The sequence below is a fragment of the Panthera onca genome, chromosome D1 (genome assembly GCF_046562875.1).
Source record: "Panthera onca isolate mPanOnc1 chromosome D1, mPanOnc1 haplotype 2, whole genome shotgun sequence".
NCBI classification, from domain to species: domain Eukaryota; kingdom Metazoa; phylum Chordata; class Mammalia; order Carnivora; family Felidae; genus Panthera; species Panthera onca.
Window position 1 is genome coordinate 101,734,096 of NC_138348.1, and position 19,192 is coordinate 101,753,287.

General features: G+C 44.8%; 1 protein-coding gene across 6 annotated transcripts in view; it reads left to right on the forward strand.

Annotated features, from left to right (window-relative positions):
* The first annotated feature begins 2,836 nt into the window (after positions 1-2,836).
* CADM1 (cell adhesion molecule 1) overlaps positions 2,837-19,192 on the forward strand; it is a 329,295-nt gene continuing 312,939 nt past the window's right edge. For all 6 annotated transcript variants that reach the window (XM_060604800.3, XM_060604801.3, XM_060604803.3 and 3 more), the window contains exon 1: positions 2,837-3,011. In XM_060604800.3, the coding sequence (XP_060460783.1) occupies positions 2,876-3,011 (136 nt within the window). In that variant the 5' untranslated portion in view covers positions 2,837-2,875. The remainder of the gene's footprint in view (positions 3,012-19,192) is intronic.

The window sequence follows — 19,192 nt, forward strand, 5'->3', positions numbered from 1 at the left end:
AGAGTAGTCATAACTTCTACTTAGCGGCTGCGGGAATTTGATACGTTCTTCACATGTTCCATATGTTAAATCGCTTGGCGAGATCTTCAGTGTGAAAGAGCTGAGGGGGGGAGAGGAGTGTGGCTAGTGTTTAGGGTAGCAACAGCCTCATCCCAAATTTTCAGCTCTGGTTCTTTCCAGGCAGACCAGTGCTTAAGGACGTCCGATGACCTGGGAAGTTGGACGTACAAGTTCCTTAAACTTGTGACACAGGTGGCGTTTTTTGGGTGGAATTTCTAAAGCTATTTGCATTTCTCTGGTGAGGTAAGTCACACAGCATTAGCATTTCCTACAGAAATGTCCCATATTGTTCTTTGCCAATTGGAAATTTGAGTAGGTGTTCATTTGATGTGCCAAGAGAATGAAGGGAGATGAAAACACTGCACATCTTCCAATGTCCCCATACTGTGTTCCTAGTGTGGGAGGCTTGAGGCCTAACTAGATTCTCTTGGAGATTCAGCCTCATAAGGAATGCTTTTCCTTAGGAGTGTAATGCAATCTTGTTATTTAAAAAAAATGCTTCTCAGTTGCTGGCATATTTTTGCCTTATGTTAAAAATGTAGCTATCCTATGCTTATTATTCATGCATTGTGATGTGATGTTTATTCATTCACTTAACAAATATTTATTGAGCACAGTATAGCATAGTGGTTAATTGCATAAGCTCTGTCTGCACCTTAGAGATTTTGACCTTGGGGCAGTTGCTCCATCTTTCTCACTATGTTTTAAAAAATATAAAATGGGAGATAATACTATGTGCCATGGGGATCATTCTAAGTATTAAATGAGATTATGTATGCAAACTACTTAATAAAAACTCACTAATTTCAAGAGTAGTTATAGTAGTAATAATAATAATAATGATAATAATAATAGTGGCAAATATAAATATTACTCTGAGCTAGGGGGCTAGAGTTCCTGGCATAAAGGACCTTACTTTATAATTTACACATCACTTTCAACATACACATAGCCTCAAATTTTTTATCTTGATTTTGGTGGGACTCTGCCTTTGGTCTGTTCAGGTAGCTGTACTTCTGGAAGTGATAAGAATAGGTAGGACTTTGCAGACTGGGCATTATCCTGGTGACCATGTGGTGATGGTTTCCTGCCTCAGGTAGCACTATTTGTCTGCTGGAGCTTTGCTGACTTCCTGAGAACTGCCTGTAGTTCATGCATCGGAGCCTGTAATTACTGAGCAGAATATCCAGGGCTGTGAAGACAGGGTAGTCTCGAAATTAGTTTATGCATAATGGATAATGGGAGGCTGTTTTTAAGTGTAACTTATTTGGTGGGTTGGCAGATCTTGACTTCCTTTTTGATATGTAATATTTATTTATTTATTTATTTATTTATTTATTTATTTATTATTATTATTTTTTAGCAAGATGAGGACAGAGGGCCAGGCAAGTCATTTCGCGCAGCTCCTCTGGACTACAGCTCAGACTTAGCAATTTACATTCAGTAATCTCTTGGTCATTTAGCCACAGATAATTTGTCATGGTTTGTTTTAGCTGTTGTGATATTGATATTTATTATGCAAATTGTATTTCCTACATCTTATTGTTCTGCATTCTATGAATACTTAAATTATTATAAACCTTTACACTTAATATGGCTCGTCCTTCCATTTGATGCTTGAGCAACAGAGGGTCAGAGCGCATACGATCTTCTAGAGGGGAAGAAAATAAGTAATTAAAAAGCAGACAAACAAGAGAGCCGGCTGCCTGGTTGAAAAGAAAGCAGAGGCAGTTTCGGGGAGAGAGAGCGAGTCCGGAGAAGCAAATCCTTTCAGCCGGGAGTGCCTCTCCCAGAGACACGGGAAGCTCGGAGCACCTGTTGGTCCTCAGCCGCCTTAGCAGGGACTGGGGGCATAGAGGAGGGAGTGGGTTTGAGCCTCGAAGGAGGAAGATGGCAGACCCTATCCTCACACCCCCCGCCTCCGCCCTCCACCCCGAAGCCTTGACGGAAAAGATTTTTTTGTTGAATGTGTACAGTCGTAAATATATATTATTGCATATGTGTCAAATGTATTAAATACGCTAAGTATAAAAGCCAGGAAGGAGACCTTCAGCAAGCTGGGGAGCCTGAGCCGGCCCTCCTCGACCCACCTTTCCTGAAAATCTACCGCAAAGATACCGACTCGAAAATCCCAGAGCCCGACTAGGGCTCCTTTCTCCCAACTATGCCCTAGTCTACCGCTAGGTTGTTGAGCGGGCTCTCCCGCTCCGCCGGACGTGCAAAGCACGCATGCACTTCTCCCAGATTGTTTTGTCAATCCGGGGACCTGCATTCTCACTCTCCACTCCCGAACAGCCCCCGTTTCCCAAAGATCTATTCCTTCGGTGCAAGGTGAGTGACGGAAATTTGCAACGTGTGGTTTCCAGGCTAGATGCACTCGGTGTACCGCGCAGGGGAGTCTCCTAGGGAGATTCTCCAGTCGTCGGTCGGCTATAGCCATTGCTGTATACGTTCCTAATATAGGTGTACGGGAAGCGAGACCCGCCCCCTGGAGCCCGAGCCCCCACACGCCAGGCGCCCAGGAGAACACTTTTTCCTTGATCCCGGGGAAGCGAAAACGAATTTTAACATAAACATATTTGCATACGCCCCTCCCCTTGGCCCCGCCCCTAGGTGGCGCGGGCGCGCCGCCGAACGCCAGCGCCAGGGGGCGGGGTGGGGGAGGGGGCGAGTCCTCCGAGAGCCGGGTTGGGCTAGCGGCGCTGTGATTGGTCGGTCCGGACTCCGCCCCCGGTGCATGTCATTAGCATCTCATTAGTTGTCCGCTCGGGCTCCGGAGGAAGCCACCGCCGCCAGTCTGAGGCAGGTGCCCGACATGGCGAGTGCTGTGCTGCCGAGCGGATCCCAGTGTGCGGCGGCGGTGGCGGCGGTGGCGGCGGCGGCGGCGCCTCCCGGGCTCCGGCTCCGGCTTCTGCTGTTGCTCCTCTCCGCCGCGGCACTGATCCCCACAGGTAGGTGTGGGCACCGGCCGGTTGGCCCTCTAAATCTCCTAAGGCACCCCAGTAGCCATAGCCGTGGAAGGGGGAAACGTTTCCATGACAACCTTCCCCCACTTCCTAAATCCGAATCCGAGGGAGTGTGGAGAGGAAACTCAGGGCTGAGATGGAAGGGGCAGAGGGGATCGGTGATCCCCTTCTCCCTTGCCCAGCTGGGTGGGAATTGGAGCCCTCAGGGATGGCTGCACCCACACCTTTTCTCCCCGGCTTGGCGCGGGGTGCGGAGTGGAGTGAGAATGGGGGGCCCGGGGGCTAGAGAATGTGGGAGAAGGGGATGGATGGAAGGTACCCCCCAACCTTCCGGACCCTCCCAAACTCGTTGTTGTCCCCGTAACTTGCAGGTCCTCCCGTCCCAGAGCTATCCATTCGCCCCCACCTTTCCAGCGGGCCCCCTAATTCTCTATCCCCTAGACCTCCCCATGGCTGACTAGCAGCCGCCTCCAGCGTGATTTCTCACCGATCTACAGGACATCCCCAGACTTGTCTGGTCGCTCCTGCTGTCCCCGCGCTCTGCCTTTCTCCACCGTTCTCCGAACCGCGCGCCCCTCGTGTCTCCCTCCAGCCAGATCGCTGCCCTCCGCCCCCCCTCCCCCCGCTCCCGCCGCCCGGCTGCGGGGCTCCCGGGCCCAGCTCCAGGCAGGGAAAGTTCCTCAGGCCCGGCCCCGCGGAGCGGGGCGGGGGGGGAGGGAAGGTTGCTGTCGCCGCCTCTGCGGGAAGGAGCCGGGAGCCCGCAGCCCGCCTGGGCCACGGCGTCCTCCGCCGCGAGTGGGGACGCCGGGTTCCCATGCTGCCGGTCCTTTTCGGCAGCCCTGGGGTGGTGGAGGGAGGTTCGCGGCCTCTGCGGCCAGGCGGGCACCCTGCGGGCCTCCGGGCGCCCCCTGCGTGCGGAGCTGTCTTGGGAATTTGCCCAGGGGCGGCTCTGCACGCCCGGCGCCTTCCCCGAAGACGCCGAGCACTCGACAGGAGCACGATGTGTGACTGCCCGTGTGCCGGGCGCGTTGGCGCGGTCGGGAAAGAAGAGGGCAGTGTTTGCTTTTGCTAACAAAAGGGAGCCGGAGCTCTTCCCCAGCGGAAAGGCTGGCCGCGCTGCACCCTGCCTCCCCTTCCCGCCACCGCAGCGCTCGGCTGCCGCGCGGCGTCCCCGCGCTCCCGGTCGCGGGCTGCGGGCTCCGGGCTGGGAGCGGGACCGAGGGGCACGGGGCCGAGGCGGGGGGCTGGGGTGCGGGAGGGGATGCAGCAGGGCTCCGCGCCTGCAAAGCCCCTCCTTGCAGCTTGGGAGCTGCAGGACCCGCGAGCAACAAGTGGCGGAGGACACCGAGAGCTCAGCCCCCACCTGCGGAGCCCCCGGCCGCGGCGGGCGCAGCGCTGGGGCCACCGTGCCTTTCCCGGGCGCCTCTCCGCTTGGGCTGTGCCTTTTGTTTACACGCTAGAGGACACACAGTTACGTAAACACCGCAGGAGACACGCTGTAGGAAATGGGGATGTCTGGGGTGCTGGCTTTGCGTTTGGGGGATGCCGGGTTGGTTGCTTTCCCCCGAAACAGGCTCGCAAGGGCGCTGGGCTTGGGGAACCTATCGGGGATGTATAGGGGTGGGAATCTGGCAGCTGCTCGGTTCCAGAGCTGAGGATTTTTGCTTCCATGCCTCTGCTTGTCTCCGGATGTTGTTTATGTGTTTTTCCTCTGTGAATTCTTAATTTATGAGTTACGAGATAATTGGGTTCAGCCTATGCCGGTGTGGTTACAACTTCATTTCGGGCGATGTCTCTGACTGGATGGGTTCAATAAAATGTTCCTGAAAGAGATCCCTCGTGCTGCTGCATTGTAAAAAGCGCCAGTGTCAGTTAAACGTGAGCGTGAGTAAAGGCTCGGTAACTGGCGCATAATAGAGGCAACAATAGACTTGTATTGGCTGCAAAAAAAAAGGGGGGGGGGAGCGCTGGTCGGGGATATTGCCATTTAACTAAAAATGGGAGCCGTGCAATGCCGCTCGGCAGCGGAGTAGGATTAGATTATACCTCCTGTCCCCAGCCTGCTCATTGACCGTACCGGGTAGTAGCGACAGTACTATATTTGTAACTATCTCGCGGTAAGAAGTTGCCTTCCCAGCGAGGGATGTCTGCAGACTCAGAAAGGAGCGGTCTGGAACTCAACCGTGCATGTCAAAGCTACAAGAAAATTCTGTTGCCAGTTACCATGGAAGCAGCTTCTTGCTCTTGTGTGCTTCCCTGTTTGTACGCTGGTTATCAGATTGTGTTCAAATTAGAAAGTAATTGGGTTTGATTTGTAGTGAGGGGATGAGATGACTTTCTTTCAATCTGCTTTTCCTCTTACGCCTTTTTCGGTGATGGGTTTGGGAAGGGGTCTTGGCCCAGCCCCCAGGTCCTGGGCATCCAGAGTAGACTTTAGGTGAGCACTGGGGACTTTGCTTCCTTAGTCCTCTCCCGTTAAGCTTTCTCAGAGGCCTGCAGGTACCACTGTCAGGTTAGAGAAACCTGTTGGTGTTGCCTTGTAACTTCATTAGGCGTGTTTCATTTACATCCTCCCTGGGAGAGCTATCCGGGGCCATTGGACAGTAGTAGATCCTGGTTCTGTCTTCCCCTGCACCTGGATCCATCTATCCCCTGGAAAAGATCTCCCATCTCTCCTGTGATGTTTGGAGTCAATGGATGTTAATGAAATGCAGCTAAAATGGGGTTGTGGAAACTCACTCCTCAGTGTAAATCACGCCTGTTACGTTTTAGGTGCATGCATGCTGCTGCTTCTCATCCCGAGTGAACCAGTGGCTGACTACCCTCCTCTTACCTTTTTTTAGCATTAAAGAGGATGGCTGATGGGTGGAGGTTTGTGATGGTGCCGGAAGCCCAGGGGCTGAGTTTTGCTCGTCCTGGCCTGTTGGGGCTTGTATACCGGGGATGGGGACTTTACACAAGTGCCGCCCTGCTATCGTTGCCTTTCCCTGCATCAAATTGAATAGCCACAGGAGGGACTTGCACTTGTCTGTGATAGCTTTGATAAAATATCCCTCATTAATGCCACTTTATATTTACAGTGTGTCACTGGAGACGCACAAGGCTTCATTTAGTGACTTGTGTGACGAGACAAGCTTGCATTATTTGCCTGGGACATTTTGGAGGAACAAGAGGCCCATTGAGCAATCTTTTGAAATGAACAAATACGGAAAAAGGGGGGAATAAAAGAGCAGGCAGTTCCCTGGAACAAAGAGCTTTATTCATATGGATGTTGTACATGCTTTATGCAGTTTTCCCCAATGGCCCTCCTGGTGAAGGGGAGTGGGACAGGGAAGAAGCCTTACAAGCAGGACACTTTCGCTTCCTCCCTCACTTCCTGACTTCATATTCTTACCGACTTGGGCCTGGACTCCCTGACTGCTCGTCTTGCTCTACTCCCTCTAAAAGCCCAGAAGCTAACAGGTTCCCAGGTCTAAAAGAGAGATTTTGAAATGCTTTTTCCCAGCTCTGAATTTCAGCAGAAGATTGTGCTAGCTACCTGTTGAGACTCCTGGTCATTGGAGGACTTACTGGTTGAAGGGAAAGAGGTGTCACTTTTTTTTTTGACATGTGTCAAGAAGTGGTTTGAGAGAGAATGTCAGATCGGTAAGATATCTTGCAAACTCTAATGTTAGTCTTAACTATTTATTTTTAAAGAAATGCCGTAAACATTGAAATCCCCAGTCTTCAATATCATTAATGGTGCTCTTGGAGTTTTTGGTGGCTTTTGCCCGCACCCGGTACATTTTCGCCTCGTAACCTACGTGAATTTTTATAATTCCTTGGCCTGCATTGCTAAATGATTTTCAGGCTTTAAAAACTGGATAATATTGCTGTGAATATAAACTGTCTCATTCTCTGGGTTTTTGTAAGTGACATTTTAATACCTAATTGGCCACTTAGCTTTTACATTTTAAAAATGGGTGTGTGTGTGTGCGTGTGTGTGTGTGTGTGTGTGTGTGTGACAAAAGGCCTGTTTTTATGTGGGGAGATCTCTTAAATTGGGCCAAACTAATCTATGGTATCATTGGAATGGAAATTTACCAGCATGTGAAGAAAATTTATAAGAAATAAATCCTAAGGATTCAAATGCTATATCTCTTTCTTGTGAAGAATAGTACTGACCATTATGCTGGGCATTTTTCACTGAAAATCCAGCACAGAAAGGAGAAATCACACAGCGACATCTGTTGCAGAATTGAAAATTTGCTGCTTTGAGTTGGGAGCAATTAGTCCCATATAAGCGCCTAATGGTATCAGTCAGTGTGTATGCGCACTCATACAGATGTGTATATCTATACACACATGTGTACGTATATATGCGTGTATACAGACACTCACCCAATACAATATTCATGTTCACCTTGCCATGTATTTAATAGAAAATGGAACATTACACCAAAGCTGCTTTTTCTTAGTACCTGTTGAGGAACTAGAGATTCTTATAATCATGGAATTTTTGCAAAGGGAAGGATGTTAAAAATCATCTGGTGAAATCTCATAATTTTATAGCGAGGCAGCCAAAGCCCACAGAGAAGGACCCTGCTGATCGTGGAACTGAGGATAAGTCAGTTACCCAGCCCGGCCCCTGGGAGCAGGCCCCTTGATGTCAAGTCAGCAAACCTTCTGTTCCACCTCCCAGCAGGGATACCCCAGTGAGGGATGTGGATCATGGGTAGAACTGTATCTTGGCTAAGGCTAGTTTATATTGAGAAGACAGCAAGATTAATTGTTGTTCTAGGTAATAAACCCCTGGATCAGAGGAGTGACCTCTGAGATGAAAGGACCAGTTCTTGGTAAGGTTGTCTTTGGTATTGACAAATGATTCTGAAATCTGTGGACTTTATTTGGCAGTTACAACATGAATGTCGTCCAAAGCACCTTCATAGGGGAGGGCTCCTGGATTTGTGTCGCTGCAGTAAGTCAGATGTGTGAGAACTGGGCTTCAGAAGCCGCAGCTTTTGATTTTTAAACTCTTGCTTTGTCTTTTCAAGGATTAATAGTAACAGTAGAACTAGTTCCATGTAACGAAGGAAAAAAGGAAGGATCCTTAAGTCAAGAACAAGAACACCGCTTGATTTTCTTACCAGGTATTTGTCCCTTTTCTTTTAAGCAGAGAGAGAGCTGAGGACAACTTTTTTTTAACATTTTTTTTTAAATTAAAAAAAATTTTTTTTGCTAGTTTTCTTTAATTTTGAGAGGCAGAGAGAGACAGAGCGTGAGTGGGGGAGGGGCAGGGAGAGAGGGAGACACAGAATCTGAAGCAGGCTCCAGGCTCTAAGCTGTCAGCACAGAGCCCGACACAGGGCTCAAACCCACGAACCGTGAGATCATGACCAGAGCTGAAGTTGGACGCTCAACCGACTGAGCCACCCAGGCGCCCCAGGACAACTTTTTTTAAAGTAAAGCAAAAAACAAAAACAAAAACAACTGTGTTTGCAAGATGACTTTTTTTTTTTTACGTTGCTCATGTTTTGTTTATTTTTCCATTTTATTATGGAGATTTCCAAATACATGCAAGAGTAGAGAGAGTGCCATAATTAACCCCGTGTGGAAGTCACCCAGTTCAGTAAATTATCCACCAGTGGTCAGTCTGTCCTCTGTACGCTTCTTCCTCCGCTCCCCAGAGTCGTTTAAACAAATCTTGGACATCCTATCATTTCTTCCATCATTTACTTTAGAAAGATTATCCTAAGATACAGTCACCTTTTCCCCGTCTCTCATAATCACAGTCTCATGAACTGAACGTACAGCTTCTCAACTGGTATACAGAATTTTGGCCCTGCCCGTGCTTTGCCAAGGTAGAGTGAAGGCTTATGCTGGTGGGAAAAGCTGAGGCAGAAACAAGAGAAGCCAGAGCGCAGATTACTGTCTGCAAGGAGACCTTTTCGTGTGGTTTGGTTTATTTTGAGCAAGGTTTTGTTTGGATCGGATAAGATGAGTTTTATTGTTGTGTAAATACAGTTGTGTAAATATGCCGTAATTGTAGCTAATCTCTCGACTGTGGCAGGCTATGGAAAGCACCCACGGAGAGATTGGCCATTTCCAGTTGTTCTCATAATGAATACTCTCCATCCGAGGACTTCTGTAGGCAGGGCTATTTTAGTTTGATGGCTGTGAGATATACCTCATTCATGTATTTATCTTTAAATGCCTCCATGGTAGAAATGCCTTTGCATTTTGTGAATATATGACTTAAAAGAAAAAAAATGTCTTTTCTCATCTTGAAGTGGCTAAATGCTACTTTCAGCCTGTGTTCTGTAACCAAAGTGATCACAAAATGCCTTCTTTGGTGTGGGAAACGCAGACAGCAAGCTGTAAGTACCTTGTTTTTGCAGGATGGGGGTAGGAGAGAAAAAGTTACTATTTGTCCTTCTCAATATTTGCCCCGTTGATTTAAAATAGGAATTTCGTAATTTCAGCTACAACTGTTGGAACGCTTTAGTGTTAATTTATGAACTTCTTTGGTTTAGGGGAAAATAGGTTGGTTCCATTTTCCAAGGTTCGTGAAATGTGAGGGCGTGTGTGCGTGTTAAGGGGTTCTTGCTCAAATGTATTTAATGTGGACTATAAATCTGAAGCATCTGGTTTTTTGGTTTCCAGCCAAACAAGTAATTACACATGAGATGGTTTTGAGGGGTCTGAGCATTCCTGGCCAGGTGAAACCCACCTCCCGCGCCCCTCTTCTGAGTTGGCCACCGCACAAGAAAAGCTCAAAGGAATGCCTACATTCGCGGATTGGGGAGCGCCACCAAAATTGAATAAAAAGCCTTTGTTTGGAAACCATCAATGAAGGAAGGGACCCACTGGAATGTTTGTAATTACAAGTGGCACCTCCTTGTTTAAATTTCAGAAGCCACAGTTTCTTTTTCAGAGATTTAAATTGCAGGCTCTAGCCAGCAGCTGCTGTTGTGGTTAATGGGCAGTTTCTCTTTGAAGCTCTTCCAGTGCTGGTTCTCAAAAGCTTTGGTGCAGTTGGCCTTGAACTAGGGTTAGAAGAAAGGGAGCTGGAGGTATTTATATACATGCCCAGCAAAAGTGACGTGTGGCCTTTATTATTACTCAAAAGAGCACCTTGGCGGCAAGGTTGAGAGGAAGCAGCACTAAGAAAAGTCTGCTATGACTGACAGGTGTCTTGAATGGGGTGATTATCTTAAGAGAGATGCGGGGTGGGTGGGGAAAATTTGTTTTCTTAGTAGATGTCTTGTTGGAATATAGTCATTTGACCCAACGTTTTGATCTAGATATTTCAGAAATGTTAAATAGTCTTGAAATGAAAGCGCCGTGATATATATTTAAATGCTACTTGGTGTTTGAAGATGGTATACCAGTGACATGGGCTTTTAAAAATGCCTAGAATAAGTATCTTGCCCTTGGCAGGCTTCCTTGGTAAGGTAGGCGCTCGCTCTCCAGCCATCCAGTCCTGGACCGCAGTGTCAAATTGGAATTAAGTTGTGAGGTCCCTGGAGGGGGGCAGGGAGGAATCTGCCTAAAAAGGGTTCACCCGCCCCATCTCTCCCATTGTCTGTATCCTACCGCTCGCCACTTGGCTAGGACGAACGTAGAAGTTACCATGTCAGAAGAGGAACCTTTCATCTTTCCTGTCGTAGGTATCAACTTTTCTCAAAGTGTCCATTATTGCAAATGACACCACAGCCGTCCTGGTCTCCAGGGCCCTGAAATTTGGAGTCTTTTTTTTTTTCTCCCCCCCTCTCCTTGGTTTTCACTCTTGGACTGAAATAAAATGGGGCTGATTGTTTCTCCACGACATTCTTTCTCCGGAAGCCTCCACGTCCTCTCTAAACCATGTTTTATTAGCAGAAGCTTCCCAGCCAATTCCCCTGACTCCAGCCTCCACCAGTCAGGACATCAGTCCACCTACCCGTGTTGTGATTCTTTTCTGGACATGGTCATGACACTGCCCTTCCAGAAAACCTAATCTCAAATTCTTGCTTCTCACGTCGGATTCACAATCCACCTTGTTCTGTCTTTCTCTTTCTTGTTCCTTCCTTAACTGCTTTCTCAGTCCTCCTCTAATTGCCCTCATTTCTTGTTACTTTTCTAGCCCTTTCCTGATGGGACTGGAAGACAGGTGCTTCTCTGTTGAACCAAGGAAGAAAGTGTGGTTTTGCTACCAGCCTTCAGCTAGTTGTCTTTGCATGAAACTGCGCTCTTAACCTGCTTTTCACTCAACTGTTTTGGTTTACAGGTATGGGCTCTGCTGATTCTCCTCACCTCCCTTGCATATAAACATCTTCCCTTCGCAGCTTCTGGTTTAACTAACATGTGCTTATCTGTACCCCGACACAGTCCTTTCTTTTTCTGCTTTGTAGGTATATATGTGAATACGTTTCTCTACCGTAAGCTGAAGTGTGCAGATATTGTGGCCATTATCTGAGCGACAATTTTAAACAACCGTGTGCTGACGGTGCATTGAGCCGGTTTGGTGATTCGCGTTCGAATATGGGCACTTACTAACAGCACGAAAATGGTGTAATTGACCTAACAAATTACACGCTGGCAAAGTAAGACTTTCAGACAAAAAGTCCAGTCTTTAGGAGTGGGAAGACTTCAGAAGGGTCAGAGTGCCAGGGAGCAGTGCACTTGGCATCAATGAAATGTACCCCTCTGAAGATGATCCAAGAGATATACCACCTTAGAAGAGTGTTTGGTGCTCATGTTCACAATGTCTGGTTACTAAGAAGTACCTACCTGGGGAGCCAGAAGGACAGTGTGCTAAAACCTGGGCCTTTTAAATAGCTTTGACTTTGGGGGCAGTCCTGCCTATCTAAGCTCTGTCATCTCTAGTATCAGAATGGTCGCATTTTAGTTGATCACATAGACCTGTACGCTGTCACTTGCTTAAGAAAAAAAATGAAACCTTTGTTTTTCAGTCTAACTGCTAATCTCATTATATATTATATTTAAAAACATTTCTATTATATCTTATTTTTTAGAGAGAGAGAGAGAGAGAGGGAGAGAGACAGAGGAAGCATGCATAAACCGGGGAGGGGGCAGAAGGAGAGAGAAAGAGAATCCCAGGCAGGCTCCACTCTCAGCATGGAACCTAATGTGGGGCTCGATCCCCAACCCTGGGATCGTGACCTGAGCTGAAATCGAGAGTCGCATGCTCAACTGAATGAGCCAGTCAGGTGCCCTTAATCTCATTATCTTAAGGATTTTTTTCAAAGCCTTTGTCTGATAATATTATCTGCCACTGTTTTTCCCTTATTTTTTTTCCTTGTCTGGCATCCTTCCTTTGCAGCGTTCAGAGCTTGCTGGTAGAAGGTTCTATACCATGATAATTCAGTGATATGAAAACACTCGTTTATTATGGAGTGTTTGGGGATAGTGTTGGGAAAAGGTTGTATGTTCAAATGTGGTCTGTGTTTGGCTCTTTGCTGAATATGCCTGTGATAAGCCAAGCTACCCAGGCTAGAAGTCACCAGCTTGATTCACTCTTCTGAATAGCAAAGGAGCATGGCTTCGAAACCTTTCCTTAAACAATGAAAACTTCATAGATAGGAAGAAAAAAAACCCCAAGTTAATTTAGTACTAAATTACCGCTCAAATGGTTTTATCTCTTAAAAGGTTCAAGTACAGATTAGCTTAAATGACACTGAACTTCACTTTTCCTTGTGCGTATCTTGTGAGCACACATCATTGTGAAGAGACCTCTGTCTGCTTTCTTTTAGTTTTGTTAGTAATCACATGAATGTTAGTCGCTGCTTTTTTTCCTTTTCTGAAGCAAATCTCTCCCATCTCTGGGCCAGATTGGCAAACGGTGTACCCAGTTTAGGTTACAGAATACTAAAACCTAGTGCTTTAGTCATGAGTGAAAAACAGCAAAAGCAGCCTAGTTTATAGGGTGTTAAAAAATAAAATAACCTGTATATGAATGCACCTGAGAAAGACGTATTTTATACATATGACTTTTTAAAGAAATATTTACTTATTTTGAGAGAATGAGCGAGCAGGAGAGGTGCAGAGGGAGGGAAAGAGAGAGAATCCCAAGCGGGCTCCACGCTGACAGCACAGAGTCCGACTCGGGGCTGGAACCTGTGAATGGTGAGATCATGACCTGAGCCGAAACCAAGAGTTGGACGCTTAACCAACTGAGCCACCCAGGCGCCCCCACGTCTGGCTTTTATTAAAACAGTCACTACTCACGGATAGGGGCTAGGGGTTACGCCTGGCTGCCGCTACTACTGTAAATCCCTTACGTGTTCATGGCAATACTGAAAAATACCAGGCTGAAAGAATTGATTCAGGATGTACTCAACTCTCTTTAAGGTGAAACTGAAGAACGAAGTGGCAGCAAGGTCCCATCTGGAGCTGAACGTTCTTTGGAAGTAAATGGAATCATCCAGTCTCCTTGGAGAAACTGGCAGTGATTATAATCTCAAAAAAAATTTTTTTTTAATTTGCGTGCATGTGCAGGCATGTGCACAAGAGAGAGCACCCAGGGGAAGGGGGGCAGAGGGAGGGAGGGAGGGAGAGAGAGACAGAGACAGAGACAGAGAGAGAGAGAGAGAGAGAGAATCTTAAGCAGGTGCTACACTCAGCCTGACGCAGGGCTCAATCCCACAACTCTGGGATCATGATCTGAGCGGGAATTAAGAGTCGGACGCTTAACTGACTGAACCATACAGGAGCCCCTCAAATTTTGGGGCTTTTCAACACAGACAGGAATTTTTAATTTTACTCAGCCTCTTATATTTTATATTCTACATTTAAATCAATAACTTGGTATTTTCTGTAACTAACCCATAAGACGTTTGGTAGAAAAATGGGAATTTAAACATTATTTTTAAAATAAGTATCTGCTTTTATTTGTTTATTAAAAATTTTTTTTAAATGTTTATTTATTTGTGAGAGAGAGACAGAGAACACAAGCAGGGGAGAGACAGGGAGAGAGGGAGACACAGAATCCGAAGCAGGCTCCGGGCTCCCAGCTATCAGCACAGAGCCCGTCGTGGGGCTTGAACTCACAAACCCCAAGATCATGACCTGAGCCGAAGTCGGATGCTTAACTGACTGAACCACCCAGGTGGCCTGAGTTACCTTCTTTTATACCAAGCATTGTGTTAGGCACATTTATAGTTGAGTATGCTGGTCCCTGTCTTCCAGAGGGTTGTCGTTTATTTTTTCTTAACTTTCATTTTGGAAAAATGTTAAAACCACAGGAAAGTTAAAAGGAAAGTATCATGCATGCTTGTAAACCCCTTACCTAGATTCATCAAGTGTTAACATTTTGTTCGTTTGCTTTACCTAGCTCTCTGAATTGTGCATACTCACCTATCTCTTTTCCTGTTTTTTTCTGAACTGATACTTCAGCACGGAGCTCCAACTCCCGAGAATAAAGGCATTTTCCCATGTAGCTTCAGTGCCTTATTACGCTCAAGGAGTTTAGCACTGATTCCGTAATATTATGTAATACCTAGTCTATATTCAAATTTCCCCATTTGTTCCATTGATAGTCTACATATGTGTTTCTTTGTCTTTAGAATCTAAGGCATCTTTTGCCTTCCACCTTTTTAGGTTTTTTTTTTTTTAAGGAGTTGGGGGTGGGTGTGTGTGTCTCTGATGGCATTGATATTTTGTTCATTCCAGAGCTGATGTTTTGTAGAGTGTCTCACAGTTCCACAGATGGATCATTTCCTCATTGTCTGATTCAGATTATAGTCATAGTCAAGAACACTGCATAGCTGATGGTGACACGTTCTTATAGCCCCGCCTCAGTTTGTCCTATATGTGGTGATGGTAAGTTTGATCCCTTGGTTGATGATAGCAATTTAGTTACTTAGTTTAGGTGGACTTAGAGATTTCTCCATTTTTATCCCTTGGTAGTAAGTAATTTGGGGGATATTTTGAGACTGAAAATCCTGAAAATCTCGAACAAAACTTCACTTAGTGGTTTTGGCAGAAGTGATAAACCTTGTCTGAATCAAATATCACGTTGGTGGTTACAAAATGGTAATTTTTCTAATTCTGTCATTTCTCTGTATCAAGTAGAAGCATTCTTGTTTAAAGAAGAACTTACCGTTCCTCCTCCTCTCCTCTTTTTTGAAAATCACAGTGGACTCATAGATTTAAAAAAGAAAATTCAGTGTAGTATATTTCATTACCCTCACATTTGGGGGGTGGGAACCCCCTCAGTCTGGCTGTTTCCTTTTGATATATCTCCTTTAATTTTTAAGTGCTTTTTTTATTTTATGCTGTAAGAAAATGTCTAAGCTCATGTTGTATTTTCCCTGCCCTAGACCTGGAATCAGCTATTTCTCCAAGAAGTCTTGGCTCCTTTTAGCAGAGGAGTGGTATTTCAGTTCCAAGGCGGTGTGCTAGTCTCTCTTGACTTCACGCTTCAGTGGATAGAACTAGGATATATATGTGTATATTTTTATAGTATATAAAGTAGTATATAAAATAGCATATATAGTATGTAAAAATAAATAATACATTTATTATCTATTATAATATACCTTTAATAATTTAAATAATATTAAAAACATTTACTTATATTAAATATATTTTATTTATATTAATTTATATTGAATAAATATAAGTATATTCCACAATAAGTATATACTTATTTATAACTTTATACTATATATATATATATATATATATATATACACACACACACATTATCTATTTGTCTATATCAATTAGAGTATAGTACCCCAATGTTCTTTTTCTCCTTGTCCTGTTCCTTATTTGTATCTTTCTTTTCCCGTGGTGAGAACCTTGGTTCCCAGCCATGCCAATGTCTTAGAATTAATACAAAAAGTTTTGAAATGACTCTGTCAAGACCACTCTAGACAACGAACCTACCAAATAAAGTTCAATAATATTTGCCATTCTTTTTGCCTTTAGTATAAATCCCACAGAGGATAGACAAAGTACTGTATTTACAAGGTCACAAATTAGTTCCTTCTGTGTGTGTGTGTGTGTGTGTGTGTGTGTGTGTGTGTGCGTGTGTGATCAATTAGATCTATAAATGTATACTTAGGGTCATTTCTGTTTATATTCAATTTCAGGTTTTTTTTTTTTCTAAACCTGTTGATTGAATGATATATTTTGAACATGTGAATCATTAACATGGCTCAAAAATCAAAACTGTGTAAGCCTTACTCCCTTGCGTGTGTTTTCTGGCCCATTCCCACTTATCTTCCCATAAGAGCCAATTTCATTCTTTTTTCATAGATCCTTCCAGGTTTTCCTTTTGCAAAAATAATAGGTAGAGTTGTCTTTTAAAAATACTTTTCCACAGTCTTTGTTAACATCTGCCTATACCCTTTTTCCTTATTAGGAAAATCCTCGGCTCTCATATTTATTTTGATGATTTCCCGCCATTTGGCTTTATTTTACTTAGAAGCCTTTTTTTGGTTTTTTTTTTAACCTTATTTTCATGTCTCTTCCATTTCATCCTTCCAGGGTAATAGTTCTTCTTGGGTCGTTGGGAGAATTCTGTACCTGTTTTTTCATTTAATTCACCAGATTACTTGCAGGAAAATAGGGACTGCCCCTTTCCCTATAATGCAGTGCGTGTCTGTGATGTTTAATAACCTGGCTTCTCATCAGTCTTTCTTGACTCTTCTTTTCATCCATTAAATTGGCAAATCTGTATCTCAAGCCTCGATGCCCTCTCCTTCTTCCCACCCTGTTTTGTCTTGTTTTGTTTTTCCAGTTGTGGCATACGTACTGTAAAATTCATAGCCTTTTGCACCGAAACCTCAGCCCATGTTCTAAAACTGCCTACTGGACGTCTCAGTCCACAGATACTTAGTTCCACGGTTAGCTCAAAAAATATTAATGACAAATAGAAGCTGTCACTCATTTAGTGTTTCCACCCTAGGAGTAGTTCTGTCTCTTGCCTCATTTTACAGATGAGGGAGCAGAGACGATGATAGGTCCCTTGTCCAAGAGGCTTAAGTAATAAAGTGGCAGAACCAGTTGTGTCTTCAAAACCTGTACTTTTGAACAATTAACTATTTTTTTTTTAATTCAAGATGTCTAACACTGAGCTCAGCTTCTTTCCTCCCCAAACCTCCCTCTGTCCTGTATTTCCTGTCTTGATGCAGGGTACCACCATCTACCCAATGGGTTAAATAAATCTGGAAGACCTCTTAGAGTAGTCCTACTTTGCTGTCCCCTGCCTGTCTGTAAGTTACCAAGTCTTGCTTCTCTCTTGCATGCCCTCTATTTCACCACCAGTGTCTGACTTTACCCTCATCCTTGTTTTACAGATGAGGAAGTAGTTATACGCTGATGGAAGAGCCCCTTAATTGGCCCATTTACCTCTAGTCTCGTCCCTTGTAGTGCATCCCTAACACTGGTGTTTAGGCAGATCTTGGTAAAACACACCTTAGATGATCACTTTCATGCTTAAAATCATGCTTTAAATGTCTTCTTGGCACCTTGACGATAAAGCTGATGCTCTTACAGCCTGGCCTACAGTGCCTTTCTTCACTTTCTGTCTTTCTCTCCAGCTCATTTTGTGTCAGCCTCACTCACCGCGTTCTTCTCGCTAGGTCTTGCTCAAGGTGCTACCCCCCATGTTGTTTACTTTAGCGAAGTAAACATGTCCCGGATGTGCCATGCTGTCAGGCCTTTCCCTTTTTTATGTCTTCTGCTGTCTACCGAAACACTCTTGTCTATATGGCTGATTCTGACATGGCTGTTGAGAGCCACGTCGAGCACCGATTCCTCAAGGAAACTTAACTGTGACCTTTCAGGTGGATTATGTGCCTTTTCTGTGTGTCCTTCTTCAGCCCTTCCCTAAAGGGCTTTATCTGACTTAGCTTCTTCCTTCCTGTTAAACGTGTTTCTCGGATTGCCCCGAATTCTTTCTCTACACCTGTGCATTTTGTATTTGTCCAGTGGTTTCCACCAACAGAAATGTTCCACTCTCTGGGCTTCCGTGTCAGCACGAAGATCCAATCCAGTGTTTCTTTTCAAATCTTACGCGATTTCCAGCCTGAATGTAATTTTTTTTTTTCAGCTTCCTTTACAACTTCTCTAGCCATTCCGTGACATTGAACACTTCCTACCTTATTATAAGTTGACATGTGCCCAGGGGTATGTGTTTTTCAGTACTTCCGTAGGAGGGACTACTTATTCATCTTCGCATCCTCAACAGCATGGAGCACAATGCCTTACCTGTATGTACTATGTGCTCAGTAAACATTTGTTGAGTCTGTGAATGGGTTGGAAATTAGGTATGCATGGTCTGTTAAACCATTTCTAGCTCTTTCAGCATAAATGTGAACAGAGAATATGATATTAATTCAGTCTTGAAGACCAGTATAAAGATGATCACTGCACAGGTTTTTTGTTCATGTCCTTTTTTTCTTCCTCTACTATGTGATTTCCAATATATATACAGCTTATCTTTCCTCCTTTGTTATGGATACTGGTAGCTGGAGTATATAATTTGCACTGGGCCTTTGGGTTAACGAATGTAGTTTAGTGGTTACCTTGCTATCAGTTTTTAGAAGGAGAATTCTTACAAGTTGTTTGTTCTCTCATAATGGATGAAGAGCTATCAACATGCCTGACTTTTTCATAGCCTGAAGGACTGACTTCTAGTGTGTTTGTTCATACCTGGTTGTTGGGCAATTGTTGGAGAGGTTTAGATAGACTACCAGTCCAGATAAGAGAACCTCTTTCCATTTATTGAATCACTTCACAGTCCGGGGATGGCTGGACTTTGAGTCATTGTACTGCCATACTGGCACTTCATAGTTGAGGCCACAAACCAAGGAACTTACCTCTGAGGCCTTCTGCTTCTCCTCACCTCAGTGTTCATGAGAGTCTTGTCTTAAAAGTGAGATATATTCTCAGGAGAGGCATGGTGAACTTAGGGAAATTTAAACCTCAGGGCAACAGTTTTTCTTGTACAGTAATAAAGATATATGTGGAGTCAGTGGCTCCAGGATCAAAAAATAGATCTCAGTAGTCGGATCAAACGTGAGAAATGGCTTGTTGCTGGGTTTCACAAAAAATGGGTTGGGTGAGGCCGTCTGTCTTTTGAAGATGCTTCCGCTGTTTGCGTGGCTCTGTCGTTGGTGCTAACGTGTGGCAAAATTAAGCGTATTTGCCTATGATAGATCTAGTTTTAAACA